At 41.5% G+C, this 19,792-nt stretch overlaps 1 protein-coding gene across 3 annotated transcripts in view; it reads left to right on the top strand.

Annotated features, from left to right (window-relative positions):
• The window catches only part of LOC111971265 (carnitine O-palmitoyltransferase 1, liver isoform-like), a 113,266-nt gene that overhangs the window by 82,879 nt on the left and 10,595 nt on the right, over positions 1–19,792 (top strand). For 2 of the 3 annotated variants that reach the window (XM_070446288.1, XM_070446291.1), the window contains exons 3-9: positions 8,340–8,409; positions 8,857–8,928; positions 9,040–9,087; positions 9,293–9,430; positions 9,676–9,814; positions 12,725–12,742; positions 13,264–13,299. In XM_070446288.1, coding sequence (XP_070302389.1) covers positions 8,340–8,409; positions 8,857–8,928; positions 9,040–9,087; positions 9,293–9,430; positions 9,676–9,814; positions 12,725–12,742; positions 13,264–13,299 — 521 coding nt within the window. The remainder of the gene's footprint in view (positions 1–8,339; positions 8,410–8,856; positions 8,929–9,039; positions 9,088–9,292; positions 9,431–9,675; positions 9,815–12,724; positions 12,743–13,263; positions 13,300–19,792) is intronic. The other variant, XM_070446289.1, reaches the window with a different exon arrangement.

The following is a 19,792-nucleotide window of genomic DNA, read 5'->3' on the forward strand; positions in this document are numbered from 1 at the left end:
GCCTGACCAGTACGACGCCCGCCACGGTAAGCACGGGGAGTTGCGCTCAGGTCTCCGACCTGACTCCGCCAATTTACCCATTCCCCCCCCAAAGAAAATTTCTGGAGCTGCCTCTCGTGCACGTTCCTCAAGCCAACTCTCGTAGCGTCGCCGCGCCACCTTAAGCTGCCTCCAGCTACCTCTCTTTAGGACGGCGATACTCTCCCGTCTTGCCCAGGGTCCCTTGCCGTTCCAGGATTTCCTCCCATGTCCAGGAGTCCTGAACCCTCTGCTCCTCCATACCACGCTGCTTGGTCCATTGGTTATGGGTAGTTCTGTAAGATATCGTCTTCGTCCGGATGAGGAGGAAGGATCGGACCAAAACGCAGCGTGGTAAGTTTTCATTTTATTTAACCTTTCTCGCCCAGGGTTCCGCTAGCGGAACAACCCACAAAACATTCCGCCTGAAAAAGGCCAGCGCGCAATTTTTTTAATTTTTTTTTTAAAATATGTAACTTTCACACATTAACAAAGTCCAATACAGCAAATGAAAAGATAAACATCTTGTTAATCTAGCCATCGTGTCTGATTAAAAAAATGTTTTACAGCGAAAACACAACAGTATTATTTATGTTTAGATCACCACAAATCCAAAAACACACAGCCATTTTTCCCAGCCAAAGATAGTCACACAAAGCAGAAATAGAGATAAAATTAATCACAAACATTTGATAATCTTCAATCAGATGCACTCATAGGACATCATGTTACACAATACATTTTATGTTTTGTGTCGATAATGTGCATATTTATATCACCAATCTCGGTTTTACATTGGCGCCATGTTCAGAAATGCCTCCAAAATATCCGGAGTAATTACAGAGAGCCACGTCAAATAACAGAAATACCATCATAAACTTTGATGAAAGATACATGTTTTACATATAATTAAAGATACACTATTCTTAATGCAACCGCTGTGTCAGATTTTTAAAAACTTTAGTAAAAAGCACACCATGCAATAATCTGAGACGGCGCTCAGATTTAACAAAATTCTCTCCGCATGTTGGAGTCAACAAAAATACGAATTACATCATAGATATTCCCTTACCTTGATTATCTTCATCAGAATGCAATGCCAGGAATCTAGTTCCACAATAAATCGTGTTGTTTTGTCGATAATGTCCATACTTATGTCCAATTAGCAACTTTAGCTAGCATGTGTAGTACACGTGTCCAAACGCTGGCGCAGATGCCCAGGCAAACGTTCAGACGAAAACTTCAAAAAGTTATATTACAAGTCGAATAAACTGGTCAAACTTAGTAGAGAATCAATCTTCAGGATGTTGTTATCATATATATCCAATAACGTTCCAACCGGAGCATTTCTTCATGTCTGTATAAGTAATGGCACACATGGCCATTCCATGACTAGCGCGCATGACCAGGAACTAGCATTCTGCCAGACCACTGACTCAAATAGCTCCCATCCGGCCCCACATCACACTAGAGGCTTCATTCCACGTTCTACTGACTGTTGACATCTAGTGGAAGGTGTAGGAAGTGCAAACAGATCCATATTATACAGGGAATTGAATAGGCGATGACTTTCACATCGACCCTTCTCAGAATTCTCACTTTCTGTTTGGAAGTTTGCCTGCCATATGACTTCTGTTATACTCACAGACATAATTCAAACAGTTTTATAAACTGAGAGTGTTTTCTATCCAATAGTAATAATAATATGCATATATTATCATCTGGGACAGAGTAGGAGGGAGTTCACTATGGGCACCAATTCATCCAAAAGTGAAAATGCTGCCCCCTATCCCAAACAGGTTAATAAATAAACTGAACACTGAAACAACAAAAACAACAAATATACAGTGTCTATGTGGTCATATTGCACTTCCTAAGGATTCCACTAGATGTCAACAGTCTTTATAACCTTGTTTGAGGCTTCTACTGTGAAGGAAGAGAGAATGAGAGATGTTTGAGCCAGAGGTCTGGCAGAGTGCCATGAGCTGATCACGCGGGCACCAGTGACAGGTTGCTGCGTTCCATTGCATTTCTAAAGACAAAGGAATTCTCCGGTTGGAACATTATTGAAGATTTATATTAAAAACATCCTAAAGATTGATTCGAAACATCGTTTGACATGTTTTTACGAACTTTAATATAACTTTTTTGACATTTGGTCTGAACAAGTGATCGCGCAATATTCATTTGGATTACTGGGTTAAACGCGCGAACAAAAAGGAGGTATTTGGATGTAAATGATGGACTTTATCGAACAAAACAAACATTTATTGTGGATCTGGGATTCCTGGGAGTGCATTCCGATCAAGATCATCAATGGTAAGTGAATATTTATAACGCTATTTCTGACTTTTCTGACACCTCTCCTTTGGAAAATGGCTGGATATTTTTCTGTGACAAGCGCTGACCTAACATAATCGCAAGGTGTGCTTTCGCCGTAAAGCCAAATCTGACACAGCGGTTGTATTAAGGAGAAGTTTATCTATATTTCCATGCATAACACTTGTATCTTTAACAATGTTTATTATGAGTATTTCTGTAATTTAATGTGGCTCTCTGCACTTTCACCGGATGTTTGTTTGAGACAATGCATTTCTGATCATAACACACCAATTTCAAATGAGGTTTTTGGGCATAAAGATTAACTTTTTCGAAGAAAACACACATTTATTGTGTAACATGAAGTCCTGTGTGCCATCTGATGAAGATCATCAAAAGTTAGTGATTAATTTAATCGCTATTTCTGATTTTTGTGAGCCCTCCTTGGCTGGAAAATGGCTGTATGGTTTTCTGTGACTAGGTGCTGACCTAACATAATTGTTTGGTGTGCTTTTGCCGCAAAGCCTATTTGAAATCGGACACTGTGGCTGGATTTACAAGAAGATTATCTTTTAAAATGGTGTAAAATACTTGTATGTTTGAGGAATTTTAATTATGGGATTTCTGTTGTTTTGAATTTGGAGCCCTGCAATTTCACTGGCTGTTGGCGAGGTGCCATCCCACATATCCCAGAGAAGTTAATATGAAGATTGTGGGAGCTGTACTGTTTGACTTCAGTGCAGCCTTTGACATTATTGACCATAACCTGTTGTTCAGAGAACAAATGTGTTATGGCTTTTCAACCTCTGCCAGATTCAGAGCTATCTATTAGAACTCAAAGGGTTTTCTTTAATGGAAGCTTCTCTAATGTCAAACATGTCAAGTGTGGTGTACCGCAGGGCAGCACTCTAAGCCCTCTACTCTTTTCTATTTTTACCAATGACCTGCCACTGGCATTAAACAAAGCACGTGTGTCCATGTATGCTGATGATTCAACCATATACGCATCAGCAACCACAGCTAATGAAGTCATTGAAACCCTTAAAGAGTTGCAGTCTGTTTTGGAATGGGTGGCCATCTCTAAAACTAAGAGCATTGTATTTGGTACAAATCATTCCATACGTTTTAGAACTCTTCTGAATCTGGTAATGATTGGTGTGGCTGTTGAACAAGTTGAGGAGACTAAATTACTTGGTGTTACCTTAAATTGTAAACTGGCATGGTCAAAACATATAGATTCAATGGTTGCAAAGATGGGGAGAGATCTGTCCCTAATAAAGAGATGCTCTGCTTTTATGACACCACTCTCGAAAAAGCCTACTGGCTCTAGCTTTGTCTAATCTTGAAAAACCTAGTTATTAAGCTGCAGCTGGCCCAGAACAGAGCGGCATGTCTTGCTCTTCATTGTAAATCAAATCAAATTTTATTGGTTGCGTTTATTGGTTGCGTTAGCAGATTTTAATGCGAGTGTAGCGAAATGCTTGTGCTTCTAGTTCCGACCGTGCAGTAATATCTAACAAGTAATCTAACAATCAGAGGGATAATGTAAATACTATGCATGTAAGTCTCTAAGAGTTGAGGAGAGACTGACTGCATCACTTCTTTTTATAATAAACATGAATGTGTCGAAAATTCTAAATTGTTTGCATAGTCAACTTACACACACACACACACACACACACACACACACACACACACACACACACACACACACACACACACACACACACACACACACACACACACACACACACACACACACACAAACAAACTTACCCCACCAGACATGCTACCAGGGGTCTTTTCACAGTCTACCAAATCCAGAACAAATTCAAGAAAGCGTACTGTATTACTTAGAGACATTTTTGCATGGAACTCCCTTCCAGTTCATATTGCTCAAATGAATAGCAAACTTGGTTTAAAAAACAAACAGATAAAGCAACACCTCACGGCACAACTCCTCTCCCCTATTTGAGCTATACTTGTCTATTAATATTCCGCATTATGTCATGTTTCATGTTTTTGTGTGGACCCCAGGAAGATTAGCTGCTGCTTTTCGTAACAGCTAATGGGGATCCTAATAAAATACCAAGTCCTTAGTACATCTTCCTCCGTCTCATTCAGGTTGAAGTCGAATTCCTCAACCGAACTCGAGTGACTGTACTTTAAAAGGTCACAGATCTCACAAAGGAGATCAAAGTACTGTATGTAGTTTTACATTTGTTCACTTCCAAATATAACAATTTAATTTCAATAGCATTAAAATAATTTTAAAAGAATGTGTCATACTTGCTTCCCGGCAGAGGTAACGGGTCTGAGCCTATGCAGCACTTTGATGAGGGGTATCTCCCATCTGAAGAGGCAGAAAGAGACCTCAGTCTCCCACATTACCTATCCCTGGAGCATGAAGGCTCAAGATTCTCTGCAGTAAAATATTGGACCACATTATGGCAATTCTGGATACAATTAGAAAACCTTTCCCAAATACATTGATCAAGAATGAGAATAAGGGGTTGCTTGGCTTACGTTGTGAAGGGTCCTCCTCATTATAATCACTTGGTGGCTTGCGTAGCTTTTAGCATTTCTTAGTGGCACTGGCACTGGTTTTCTGGCGCCACAATTTTTGTGGGGGCTTGGGTAGGCCTAAAAAATAACCCATGCAAGTGTAAAATAACATCAAGCATTTTTCTACACATTTGTAAGGCAACCTAAACACAATCAAAATTTTACCAAACTTTAAACGAAAATTCTAAATGGAGGGTTTCATACTTCCGTCTGTTTGCAGCAATTTGGTGAGGGGAATCCCTCAATTAAGAAGGCAAACGGAGATCTCGAGCCTTCATGCTCCAGGGTTAAGCCATATGAGAGACCAAGATTATTTTTGCAGTAAAGATTGGACAACATCATGCCAATTGTTTTTAAAATTAGAATACCTTTCTAAAATACAATGATCAAGAATAAGTAGTTGGCTTATGCTGCGAAGGGTCGTCCTCACCGTCATTATTTGGTGGCTTGTGCTGCATTTTAGCCATTTGTTTCTTGGTAGCATTGGCACAGGTTTTCTGGTCCTTTACCTGAAAATAAACATGGAAGTGTAAAATAAGATCCAGCCTTTTTCTACTCACATTTGTCATGCGTTTAAGTTTTCTTGATGTGGAAAAAGACAACCTAAACAGATTACCAAACTTTAAACTAAAATTCTACAACATGCCATAGTTAACCTCCCTAGCCCTAGCCTGGAAATCAATACTTATTTCAGCTCAGTTTCACGTTTGTTTCACTATTCTAACAATGGCGCAACATGGAGGGATTCTGTCTGGATTGAAGCTATCTTCCCATTACCCACACTCTTGTAGATTTGAAAGGATCAGTAATACGGTAATATGTCCTCCCAGTCTATCAAAGGGCAAGGTGGTTGTTCAGTGGCTAGAGTTTAGGTACAAGGGGTCAATTTAATAATCAGCATTGCAGGTTAATATACTTACACAACTTTGGAGGCAGTATTGGCTGGAGGTTGCAGATTACATTCCTCATGCGATTCTAAACACACAACAATATACAGAATAAAAACCATGCCAAGTAAATTGAATGTACACAAACTATCAATGTGGGTTTAAACATACCAGTTGTAAATTCTTTCGGTTTCTCTTGGAAATCTCCTCCATTCCTCAAAACAGCAATGTGAAGACGTCGAAATCATGGAAGCCCAATGGCTTCCGTGATTTCGACGTCTTCACATTGCTGTTTTGATTCTGAATGGTGGGGTGAGGTTTTTAACAATTTAACAGTAATGTTAACAACCAGCAGTTGTTTTTACAAATTATAATGGATCTGCTATTTACCTGATGTCAGTTTTATTCTCGGAAGCTGAAATGACTTCAGAGGGGGTGTTGACCAATCCTTTATTGCATTGTAATATTTATTTGGGAGCCACTACACAGTTTGATCTTTGATCCAGTGTTCTGGAATAACACCTACTTCCTTCTCATTTTCCATCCACACAACTCTGGCCCACATCCTCTGACATTAAAACCTGGGTCAATAGACATTATTAGACAGCATAAGATAAGCCATAATTACAAACAAATCTATTCCAATAGATCTGATCTTACTTGGCAAACTATACAACAGAGGGATCACTATGTAGCCTATGTTAGGGCAGACACAGCTTTGCTGACGAGGTCCTCTGGATAAATCTGTTGTATTTTGCATTTGTGGATATTTCTGCTACTTGCGATGTTGAGGTCTTTGGAGGCACATGGAAGAATAAAGAAGTTGTCAGTTTGAGTATGGTGAATGACATCACAGACAAGGTTTCCATCGTCTCTTATTTGCCAGCAGCATACCACCCTGCATACCACTGCTGGCTTGCTTCTGAAGCTAAGCAGGGTTGGTCCTGGTCAGTCCCTGGATGGGAGACCAGGTGCTGCTGGAAGTGGTGTTGGAGGGCCAGTAGGAGGCACTCTTTCCTCTGGTCTAAACAAAGATCCCAATGCCCCAGGGCAGTGATTGGGGACACTGCTCTGTGTAGGGTGCTGTCTTTCGGATGGGACGTTAAACGGGTGTCCTGACTCTCTGAGGTCATTAAAGATCCCATGGCACTTATCGTAAGAGTAGGGGTGTTAACCCCGGTGTCCTGGCTAAATTCCCAATCTGGCACTCAACCATCACGGTCACCTAATAATCCCCAGTTTACAATTGGCTCATTCATCCCCCTCCTCTCCCCTGTAACTATTCCCCAGGTCGTTGCTGCAAATGAGAATGTGTTCTCAGTCAACTTACCTGGTAAAATAAATAAAAAATGTATTAGACAAATGCATATTTGTCATGGAGGAGGAAGCAGCCATCTCACATGCTATTCTTGATGTATGATTGGATGTTCTTGGAAGTATATTTCACTTGGCTTTATTAAGACCGTCACATCGTGGGCTTTTGCTGGCACGTTTAAGCTGTCAGCAAGACAAAGTGTGGATACTTTGAAGAATCTCAAATAGAAAATATATTTAATATAATTTAAACGATTCTCTTAGTTTAACTTCAGATACATTACTTTACCATCTCTTGAGTAAAACAGGTAAGAACATAAGTCAATTGATCTGACAAGAAATAACCAAGTGACTTCTGACAGTGATGTACAGTATATGATCCTGAGTTTGGTCATCAAGACAACTTTGTCATGCATGAATACACATTATGTTCAGTTGGTAGCGTATTAACTGCTTGGTTACACATTTAAAGTGAGATAAATCCATGCCTACTGTTATGCCACTTGTAGGCCTATCCTATCTCATGAAATATCAAGAAATATCTACAGTATGATAATGACCAATACAACCTAGAAATTGTGCCTAACTGTATAGACAACCACACTGATGAAACACAGAAAGAATGGAGGAAATAAAATGTTATTCAAAAACATTCTTTCTCTCAAATGGTAGTCAGGCAGTTACAAAAAAGTGTCTGTCATTAATGTTTCTGTCAGGATAAACCAGTACTTTGCCCTCTAACTAAACGTTGAGGAAGTTTTGCAGGGAGAACTGTCAGCGTGGTATTTTCCTTTATCTTAAGGTTGAGGAAGGTGTCACGCCCTGACCTTAGAGATCCTTTTTATTCTCTATGTTGGTTAGGTCAGAGTGTGACTAGGGTGGGTAGTCTAGTTTTTTCATTTCTATGTTGGCCTGGTATGGTTCCCAATTTGTGGCAGCTGTCTATCGTTGTCTCTGATTGGGGATCATATTTAGGCAGCCTTTTCCCACTGGGTTTTTGTAGGATCTTGTCTGTATCTAGCTGCCTGCGAGCACTACATTAGTTTCACGTTTCGTTTCGCGCTTTATTGTTTTCTGTGGGTTTCATCCAATAAACATGTGGAACTCTATGCACGCTGCGCCTTGGTCCATTAATTCAACCAACGATCGTGACAGAGGGAAAAATATTTCTCTCTCATCTTAAAGTTGAAGGAATAATATTTATTTCTCTCTTTTTCTCTCTCTCTTTCTGTCCAGGGGAAATCCTGATGGTTACCATGGCAACATGACAAGTGGCTTGGCATGGATTATCAGAGCCTGTCTCTTTGTGAGTTCTAGAATCTATGCTGCCTCATCTCTCACTGATACTATTCAAGCTGTCACAGCACTGACAGTCAAACCTGTAGCTGGAGATATCATTACCCATCTGGATTTCGCTCAAATGTTATCATATGAAACAGTGGACCATGAATCTTTGATACCCTGAATTGACTCGAAAAGGTTTGACCGCAACCCTGAAACACATACAGCACATACTACTTATGTGCACATTGTTTAGCTATATATGAATTAAATAAAGTTTGAATTCTATATGATGTGATTGTAGTGTAATTGCATATAATTGTTTCAGTAACAACATAAATTAGGTATTCATTATTATGTAATGATTATTTAAACATGCACATTGCACATTCAGGTTTATTACAGATAGTATACTTGACTGATTCTTTCTTCTCCTTCCATCCTCTACACTCTCTCTCCTCTCCCTCCTCAGCAGGTGTGCCTGTGGAGAGCTTGTCTGTGTGAAGAGCCTATCTGCATGTATAATGAATTTTTGACAGAAATGGTAAATGATAGTCACTAGTTACTCATCACAATGTTTCTCACTTTTGTGTGCATTTTAATACGTAATATGATGTTGAACCTTAAAGTAACTGGTTGCCTTTTTACCTTCAAGGTAGAAAGTCTGCCAAGGGACTATTTGTTCAGAGTGAACAAAAGTGAGGTATGGGTTCAATTCCATTTCTGTACATTCTATCTGTAAAGCCTGACTCCTAACTTGAAATCTGCAAGTGTAAATTGATCTTGAATCCATTGACATAGATGCAAAATGTTATGAAAAGGTAAATTTTATGCAAGCTTATCTCAAGCTATGGTTTGGCCCTAAAGGATTACAAACGTAATTTCTGTCAATTCCACGTTTATTACAGGAAACGTTTGAAAGTGTTGAAAAAGCCCTTAGCAGGTTCTACAGGGAGAACTGTAAGAAGGACTTCAAATGCAAAGATTACACTGAAGACAAAAGAAATTCAGCAGTATGTTACTTACTGGAATGTCTGGATGGGGAGGTAGGTCTATGTCACTGTGTGTGTGTGTGTGTGTGTGTGTGTGTGTGTGTGTGTGTGTGTGTGTGTGTGTGTGTGTGTGTGTGTGTGTGTGTGTGTGTGTGTGTGTGTGTGTGTGTGTGTGTGTGTGTGTGTGTGTGTGTGTGTGTGTGTGTGTGTGTGTGTGTGCACATGCATGTGCATTGGTTCTACTGTGTGTGTGTTCCTCTAGTACTGAGCCTCTTCTTTCTCCTCCCCCTCTATAACAGGAACCTGAGTGTGTCTCCAATGTCTCATACAGTCTAGCTGAGGTGGAGTTGGTCAGTTTGAAAGGMTTCAAGTGTCTGGTTRMAGATGCATTCAATCACAAATATAATTCATTACAAGAAGTCAGAGAACAAGATAAAGGTATGTTTAAAATACCTTTGGTCCATGACCTCTAGTGCATAAAATAATAATATTACATAAAGTACAGTGCTTTCGGAAAGTATTCAGACTGAAAGTATTCAGATTGTTTCTAAAACTTGATTGGAGTCAACCTTTGGTAAATTCAATTGATTGGACATGATTTGGAAAGGCACACATCTGTCTAAATAAGATCCCACAGTTGACATTGCATTTAAGAGCAAAAACCAAGCCATGAGGTCGAAGGAATTGTCCGTAGAGCTCTGAGACAGGATTGTGTCGAGGCACAGATCTGGGGAAGGGTACCAAAACATTTCTGCAGCATTGAAGGTCCCCAAGAACACARTGGCCTCCATCATTCTTAAATGGAAGAAGTTTGGAACCACCAAGACTCTTCCAAGAGCTGGCCGCCCGGGCCAAACTGAGCAATCGGGGGAGAAGGGCCTTGGTCAAGGAGGTGACCAAGAACCCGATGGTCACTCTGACAGAGCTCTAGAGTTCCTCTGTAGAGATGGGAGAATTTTCCAGAAGGACAACCATCTCTTCAGCACTCCACCAATCAGGCTTTTATGGTAGAGTGGCCAGACGGAAGCCACTCAGTAAAAGGCACATGACAGCCCGCTTGGAGTTTGCAAAAAGGCACCTAAAGACTCTCAGACCATGAGAAACAAGATTCTCTAGTCTGATGAAACCAAGATTGAACTCTGGCCTGAATGCCAAGCCTCACGTCTGGCGGAAACCTGGCATCATCCCTACGGGGAAGCATGGTGGTGGCAGCATCATGCTGTGGGGATGTTTTTAAGTGGCAGGGACTGGGAGACTAGTCAGGGTTGAGGCAAAGAGGAACGGAGCAAAGTACAGAGAGATCCTTGATGAAAACCTCCTCCAGAGCGCTCAGGACCTCAGACTGGGGCGAAGGTTCACCTTCCAACAGGACAACAACCTTAACACACAGCCAAGACAAAGCAGGAGTGGCTTCAGGACAAGTCTCTGAATGGCCAGCCAGAGCCTGGACTTGAACCCGATTGAACATCTATGGAGAGACCTGAAAATAACTGTCCAGCAACTCTACCCATCCAACCTGACAGAGCTTGAGAGGATCTGCAGAGAACAATGGGAGAAACTCCCCAAAAACAGGTGTGCCAAGCTTCTAGCGTCATACCCAAGAAGACTCGAGGCTGTAATCGCTGCCGAAGGTGCTTCAACAAAGTACGGAGTAAAGGGACTCCATACTTATATAATTGGGATTTTTTTTTAAACGTTTTGTTAAATATACGCTACCGGTCAAAAGTTTTAGAACACCTACTCATTCAAGGGTTTTTCTTTATTACTATTTTCCACATTGTAGAATAATAGTGAAGACATCAAAACTATGAAATAACACATATGGAATCATGTAATAACCAAAAAAGTCTTAAACAAATAAAAAATATATTTGGTATTTGAGAATCTTCAAATAGACACCCTTTGCCTTGATGACAGCTTTGCACCCTCTTGGCATTCTCTCAACCAGCTTCACCTGGAATACTTTTCCAACAGTCTTGAAGGAGGGTCCACATATGCTGCTTTTCCTTCACTCTGCGGTCCAATTCATCCCAAACCATCTCAATTTGGTTGAGGTCGGGGGATTGTGGAGGCCAGGTCATCTGATGCAGCACTCTATCACTCTCCTTCTTGATAAAATAGCCCACACATCGCCTGGAGGTGTGTTGGGTCATTGTCCTGTTGAAAAACAAATGATAGTCCCACTAAGCAAAAATCAGATGGGATGGTGTATCGCTGCAGAATGCTGTGGTAGCCATGCTGGTAAAGTGTGCCTTGAATTATAAATAACACAGACAGTGTCACCGGCAAAGCACCCCCACACCACCTCCTCCATGCTTTACGATGAGAAAAACATGTGGAGATCATCCGTTCACTCACACCGTGTCTCACAAAGACACGGCGGTTGGAACCAAAAATTTCAAATTTGGACTCCAGACCAAGGGACACATTTCCACCGGTCTAATGTTCATTGCTCGTGTTTCTTGGCCCAAGCAGGTCTCTTCTTATAATTGTGGTGTCCTTTAGCAGTGGTTTCTTTGCAGCAATTCAATCATGAAGGCCTGATTCACACAGGCCTGATTCTCCTCTGAACAGTTGATGTGTCTGTTAGTTAAACTCTGTGAAGCATTTATTTGGGCTGCAATTTCTGAGGCTGGTAACTCTAATGAACTTATCCTCTGCAGCAGAGGTAACTCTGGGTCTCCAATTCCTGTGGCGGTCCTCATGAGAGCCAGTTTCATCATAGCACTTGATGTTTTTTGCAACTGCACTTGAATAAACCCCCCCACCTTGTCACAACACAGCTGATTGGCTCAAATGCATTAAGAAGGGAAGAAATTCCACAAATTTTAAGAAGGCACACCTGTTAATTTCAATACATTCCAGGTGACTACCTCATGAAGCTGGTTGAGAGAATGCGAAGAGTGTGCAAAGCTGTCATCAAGGCAAATGGTGGCTATTTGAAGAATCTCAAATATAAAATATATTTGGATTTGTTTACTACTTTTTTGGTTACTACATGATTCCATATGTGTTATTTCATAGTTTTGATTCATTCACTATAATTCCACAATGTAGAAAAGAGTGAAAATAAAGAAAAACCCTTGAATGAGTAGGTGTTGTGTATATAACCGGTAGTGTATATAAATTAGCAAACATTTTGAAAACACTGTTTTTGCATTGTCATTATGGGGTTTTATGTGTAGATTTATGAGCGAAACAATCGATTTAATCCATTTTAGAATAAGGCTGTAACCTACAAAATGTGGAAAAAGTCAAGGGGTCTGAATACTTTCCGAAGGCACTGCATGTTGTATATTGTCAACACATCTCCCTTCCTTACTATATGCCCTGTCTTTTTTTTTACAGAATGTGATGATGTTTTTGGTAAGTGTGTGTGTGTTTGTGTGTGTGTCTGTGTGTGTGTGTGTGTGTGTGTGTGTGTGTCTATCCATGGTCTTTCAGTCAGGTCTATTTTGATCAGGTGAGTTAGTGCTGGGCTGGAACTAAAGCATGCACCTCCAGGACCCGTGTGTGTGTGTGTGTGTGTGTGTGTGTGTGTGTGTGTGTGTGTGTGTGTGTGTGTGTGTGTGTGTGTGTGTGTGTGTGTGTGTGTGTGTGTGTGTGTGTGTGTGTGTGTGGGTGTGTGTGTGTGTGTGTGTGTGTGTTGTGGTGTGTGGAAATATTGCTTAATTAAAAATAACTGGTAGGGATGGTTTTAACCTTTCCTTCTCTATGTGATGCAGATAGATGGCCAAAAGACACTACGCCTTTTAAGTGTGTGTGTGTGTGTGCGTATGTACGTACGTATGTGTGCTCTTTGTACATACGTGTCTGTGAAATATGCTTATGAACAATAACTAGCAGTTTTAACCCATTGTTCTTCACCTTTCTCTTTTCCTCTCTAGTTGATGCAGTGCGATGCCAAAAAGCAACTACACTTGGTAAGTGTGTGTGTGTGTGGGGGGTAACACTTTATTTGAGTTGTCCATTTATAGATGCTCTACAGACGATCAATAACATTTMAACTGTTAGGTTCTTATTTTCGGGGGGGCAGGTAGCCAAGTGGTTAGAGCATTGGACTAGTAACCAAAAGGTTGCAAGATCGAATCCCCGAACTGAAAAGGTCAAAATCTGTCGTTCTGCCCCTGAACAAGGCAGTTAACCCACTGTTCCTAGGCCGTCATTGAAAATAAGAATTTGTTCTTAACTGACTTGCCTAGTTAAATAAAGCTAAAATAAATAAAAATTCAGTGTAAATAACTCACAGACACTAGAGAAGCTTAACCTAGTTTAATTCTTCCCAAAGGGAACAGCTTTAATTTAGACAAAAACATGTTTCCACCACCTCAAGTATATATTCTCCACTTTAGGCCCTCCTCCTTCTCTCCAATCTTTACATCATATGGTTTGACAGGAAGAGGGTAGTAGGGTAATAAACCATAATTTCTCCCTTCAATGGATCTGACCTGACCTCAACCCCTCCTTCGCCTAATCCACAGATGTCCATCCGCTTCCCCTATAGCAATACTGTGACTTTCTCTCGTCCACCCAACACATTCCAAAGCCATCTGTCTCCTACAGATAACCATTAACTTCTGATGTAAAAAACAGTCTCTTTCACTCCTTTATTAACTATGCTTCTGCGTATAACAATGTTCCAAGTTTCACCCAGAATCTAACACAACTATCTACTAGCCCCAGTGGTGGAAAAAGTACCCAATTGTCATACTTGAGTAAAAGTAAAAATACGTTAATAGAAAATGACTCAAGTAAATGTGAAAGTCACCCAGTAAAATACTACTTGAGTAAAAGTCTAAAAAGTATTTGGTTTTAAATATAATTAAGTATTAAAAGTAAATGTAATTGATAAGATGTACTTAAATATTAAAAGTAAAATAATAAATAATTTCAAATTCCTTATATTACGCAAACCAGACGACACCATTTTATTTTTTTATTTTTTTACGGATAGCCAGCGCACATAATTTACAAACAAAGCATTTGTGTTTAGTGAATCCGCCAGATCAGGTAGCAGGGATGACCAGGGATGTTCTTTTGATAAGTGTCACGGCTGTTGAATGAAGTGGATCAAGGTGCAGCGTGATGAGCGTACATATTACTTTATTTATATGACGCCGACAAAAACAATAAACAATCCAAAACAACCGTGAAGCTAAAGGGCTATGTGCCACAAACAAAGTTAATCTCCCACAAAGACAGATGGGAAAAAGGGATACCTAAGTATGGTTCTCAATCAGAGACAACAATAGACAGCTGGCCCTGATTGAGAACCCTACCTGGCCAAAACATAGAAATACAAATAATAGAACTAAAGAACATAGAATACCCACCCCAAATCACACCCTGACCAAACCAAATAGAGACATAAAAAGGATCTCTCAGGTCAGGGCGTGACAATAAGTGTGTGAATTGGACCATTTTCCTGCCCTGCTAAGCATTCAAAATGTAACGAGTACTTTTGGGTGTCAGGGAAAATGTACGGAGTAAAAAGTACAAGGAAAAGTTGTCAAAAATAATAAGAGTAAAGTACAGATACCAAAAAGAAATACTGAAGTAGTGTGGTGGTTAATTTCTTTTTACGATCAAATGAGGAGAGACAGAGTTATACTAAACTAAATTTGAGTCACTTATTAATAAGGGAGCAGGTCAATACAACGCACACATGATGTTGTAACTTTAATGTGTTACAGAGTTAATGTTTAAGTTAATTCATTGAGCTGTATCTAAAGATATTTCTTTACAGATATTTACATATGTAATTGTATTGGTTAGTATTGAATTACGCTTTTGACTGCAAGTTCCAGAATGCCTTGCGACAGGAAGTAGAGAGTGAACGCGCTAGTTACGTGCAATTAACAGGTGATTATTTTGGCTCCTTTGCGCTAGCAGCTGCTGGCATTGCTTTGTAGAATCTAAAGTTGTTAAATGTAACGTGATCAAGAATTATACTAAAAGAAGCTTTCATATCAAACCCGACGTCCCGAGTCATTACTTTGAAGATAGTTATTCTATTTTTGGTGCCGAAACCCGGGATATGAGCAGCGAAGAAGAAGCGGCTGAAATGGCTGAGGAGGAACGTCGGCATGAAACCGAAAGAATGAGACGAAAGCGGGGTACCATTCGAGGTGCCACAACACGGATTTTGAATCAGATTGACGTGGAAATATCCCAGTCGAATCCGGATACCGATCACTTGAGTACATTGTTGGAATTGCTGTCAGCTAAGGAGGACAGTTTGTTTGAACTTGATGGTGGAATTGAACAGTTAATCCCATTGGACGGATGGAGGCAGAGACTGCATGCACAGAGGATTACAAAGAGCGCGTTATCATGCTTAAGAGCCGTGCACAACGAGTGATAAAGAAAAACCAGGATCTCAATCCACTACCAGCACGGGTGAGTGACGCTAACTCAAACAGATCACAGAGAAAATCAGTAAGGCTACCAAAGTTGATTATTGAGAAATTCTATGGAGATGTCAGTATGTGGCAGGAGTTTTGGAGTCAGTATGAGACTGCTATTCACAACAATGATTCACTGTGTAATAAAGAGAAGTTTACCTATCTGAAAACATATCTCACTGGACCAGCTGCAAAGGCAGTAGCAGGACTGATGTTAACAGACAGTAACTATGATGATGCAATCGCTCTACTCAAGAGCAGATTTGGAAGGAAAGATCTTGTGATAGTGCTCATATGTCAAAGCTGCTGAATCTCACCCCTGTGAAGAAATCCTCTGATCTAAATGCATTGAGGCAGCTATATGATGAATGTGAAATTCAGATTAGGAGCCTGAATCACTGGGTGTAGTGTCAGAAACCTATGGAAGCCTACTATGCCCAATCTTACTGCAGATGATTCCAGAGGACATAGCTCTTGACTATAGTCGTCAGAGGGGAGTAGATGATGAATGAAAGTGTCTGAGATTGTCAGTTCCTACAGAAGGAGGTTCAGAGCAGGGAGAGAGCGCTACAAATGACAAGATCACGCAACCAAACGAAAGAGAGCAAACCATGAACAAGTCATGCTTCTCCAATGAAATGAAAACAAAAAGACCCAACTCTGCTGCAGCACTGCATACAGCCAGCCAGAAGGAACAAAACTGTCTATTCTGTGACAGTGCAGACCACAAATCAGAAAACTGCCCTGACCACAATATTGCTACACGCAAAGAGAAACTGAAGAAAATGGGAAGATGCTTTGTATGTTTAGGACAGAGACACATAGCAAAATTCTGTAAAGTCAAAGATGTGTCATGTGCAACATGTGGAAGCAGACATCACATTGCTGTGTGTACCGGTAAGAGGAGTGAGGTGCAACCCCCTACTGTTTCTGTAGATGCTGTTGTTTCCTCAGTTATTCCCCATCAGTGAAGATGAAACCAGATGGACAGAACACTATGTTGCTACAAACGGCAAAGGCATGGGTAGAAGGCCCATCGGGCAGGAAGATAGCTCGTTGCTTACTAGATGGAGGCAGTCAGAGAAGCTTCATACATGAAAACCTTGTGAAGGGCTTGAAGCTACCAGTAATCAGACAAGAGTCACTCACTCTTCACACGTTTGGCTCCTCTGCCCCAGCAACGTCCCAACGCAACACAGTGAAAGTCATCTTGGAGAATGTCTGGACAAACAGCAGAGAATAGAGATAGAGGCAATTGAAACCCCATAAGTGTGCACAGCTGTGATGAAGGTTCCTGGTGAACAGATTCGACATGAGCTCAATAGAAAGGGACTGCAGCTCGCAGACTTTCCAGGAGATGACAATGATCCTGAACTCTCTGTCCGATAGGAGCAGACTACTACTGGCAGATAGTATCAGGCAGAGTGAGCGACTGTCGGAGACGCTGGTTGCTTTAGAGAGCACCTTTGGATGGTCGGTGCAGGGACCCGTGTTCATGTCAAGTGTCGCCGAGGCAACTTGCATGTTCATCCCACTTGATGAAGACACACTAGTCTCCAAACAACTGCATGCATTCTGGGAGCTTGAGTCTCTGGGTATTATAAGCGAGAAAACACAGACCCAGAGGAAACCGAGGCTCTACAGAGGTTCGAGGGAAACAAACCACCCTTCAAAGATGGTCGATACCACGTGGAGTTGCCATGGAAACGAGAAATGCCAGAACTCAAAGACAACTATAGAATCGCCAAGAAACGGTTTGAAGGTCTGAAGAAAAGAATGAAGAAGGATGTGACGTTGTACAGCAGATACAATGAAGTGGTAGAGGACTACTTACAACAGGATATGGCAGAGGACGTGCCCAAGGACAACGCATCAAGTGCAGACAACGTAAAATACTACTTACCTCACCATGCAGTACTCCGAGAAGATAAGGTGACAACAAAACTGAGAGTGGTGTTTGATGCCTCGTCCCATGAAGATGGCTGTCCATCCCTCAATGACTGTCTACTCACAGAACCGAACCTGAATCCGGATCTGCTCAGCGTTCTGATAAAGTTCAGACTACATGAGATCGCATTCATGGCAGACAATAAGAAAGCTTTCCTGCAGATATCCCTAGCAGAGAGACAGAGACGCCGTGAGATTTCTATGGCTCACAGGCCCACCAAGGGGAGAAAATGAAGAGGAGCTCCGTGTGCTGAGGATGAAAAGAGTGGTATTTGGAGCTTCCCCAAGTCCATTTTTGCTGGCAGCTACAATCAGGAAGCACCTGAAACAATATGAAACAGAACAACCAGAAGTTGTAGAGATACTGAGAGAGTCACTCTATGTAGATGATTTCATTGCAAGTTCACGCAATGTTGAAGAGGCTTACCTTGTGACAACAACTGCAAAGCGAATGCTGTCGATTGCAGGCATGGACCTCTGCAAGTGGATGACCAATTCTCCTGAATTGAAAACAAAATGGGAGGAGAGTACGACAACTGACCACCCGTTGACGCTAGAAACACAAGGATTAGTGCTGAAGGTTTTAGGTTTAGTATGGAGACCGGAAACAGATGACTTTGTGTTTGACCTCCGGCCGCTACTGAGCATTCTAAAGAAAAACACAAAGAGAAGTGTTCTGCAGTCGTCTGCACGTATCTTCGACCCTCTTGGGTTCTTAACTCCCTTCACCATCAGGATCAAATGCATGTTCCAGGAAATGTGGGAGAGGGGACTCAGCTGGGACGAAGAATTACCACCTGATCTGACACGAGAATGGCAACAGTGGTGTTCAGAACTACCCCAGTTACACCAGCTCACCATACCAAGGTGGTACAGAACAGACATGCGGCCACATAATAGCCACACCCTGAAACTACACGTGTTCTGTGATGCAAGTGAAAGGGCTTACAGTGCAGTAGCTTACTTGCAAGGTGAATCACAAGACAGGGAAACAACAAGTCTAATCGCATCCAAGTCCAGGGTAGCCCCACTCAAGAAAATGACGCTGCCACGCCTGGAGCTCATGGGAGCTGTGATTGGAGCGAGACTAGCAAACAACTTGATGACCACACTGAAAATGGAAGAAAAACAGATCAAAATGTGGACAGACTCGATGATCGTGCTGCATTGGATTTGCAGCTCAGCTCAGAAATGGAAACAGTTTGTTGCRAACAGAGTGACGRAGATCCAGTMCTTGAYCAATCCAGAGTCATGGTCACATATTGAAGGGAAAACTAATCCAGCTGACCTCCCTACAAGAGGACARACTGTTCGAAACTTGACACAGAGCGRGCTATGGTGGAATGGACCCAGAATTCTGACATCACCCAATCAGTCCGAGGGGACTGATGATAACAAAGTTCCGGAAGAGGTGAATATAGAACTCAAGTCCAGTTGCCAGGTTGCTGTACAACTCGCAGCAAACAACACAGACATCACTGAACCTGTGTTGGAGCTTGAAAGGTACAGCAAACTGAAAAGAGTGTTCAGAGTCACCGCCTGGATAAAGAGATTCATAGCCAATGCTCGTACAACCATAAAGATACAAGGTGAACTGACTGCTGACGAACTGTTCGATGCAGAAAAGTACTGGATTAAGGTAACACAACAACAGAGTTTTGGACAGGAGATCAAACTACTGAGGGCAGGAAAAAGCCTAAACAATGACTGTAAAATCAGAGAACTGAAACCGTTCCTGGACGAACACGAACTACTCAGTGTAGGAGGAAGACTGCAACAGTCCAGCTTCACATTCAGAGAGCAGCACCCATGGGTTCTGCCCAGCAAGTACAGATACTCAGAAATGCTGATACAGTACCACCATGAGAAGGTGATGCATTCTGGAGCAAGAGACACTTTAGTACAAATCAGGGAGCGATACTGGATCTTGCGTGCTAGGCAGCTAGTCAAGAGCACAGTGGCAAGCTGTATAGTGTGCAAAAGATTCAAGGCAAGGGCCGGACAGCAGGTCACTGCGCCTTTACCAAAAGACAGAATAACGGAATCGCCACCATTTGAAGTCACA

The sequence above is a fragment of the Salvelinus sp. IW2-2015 genome, linkage group LG13 (assembly GCF_002910315.2).
Source record: "Salvelinus sp. IW2-2015 linkage group LG13, ASM291031v2, whole genome shotgun sequence".
Classification (NCBI taxonomy): Eukaryota; Metazoa; Chordata; class Actinopteri; order Salmoniformes; family Salmonidae; genus Salvelinus; species Salvelinus sp. IW2-2015.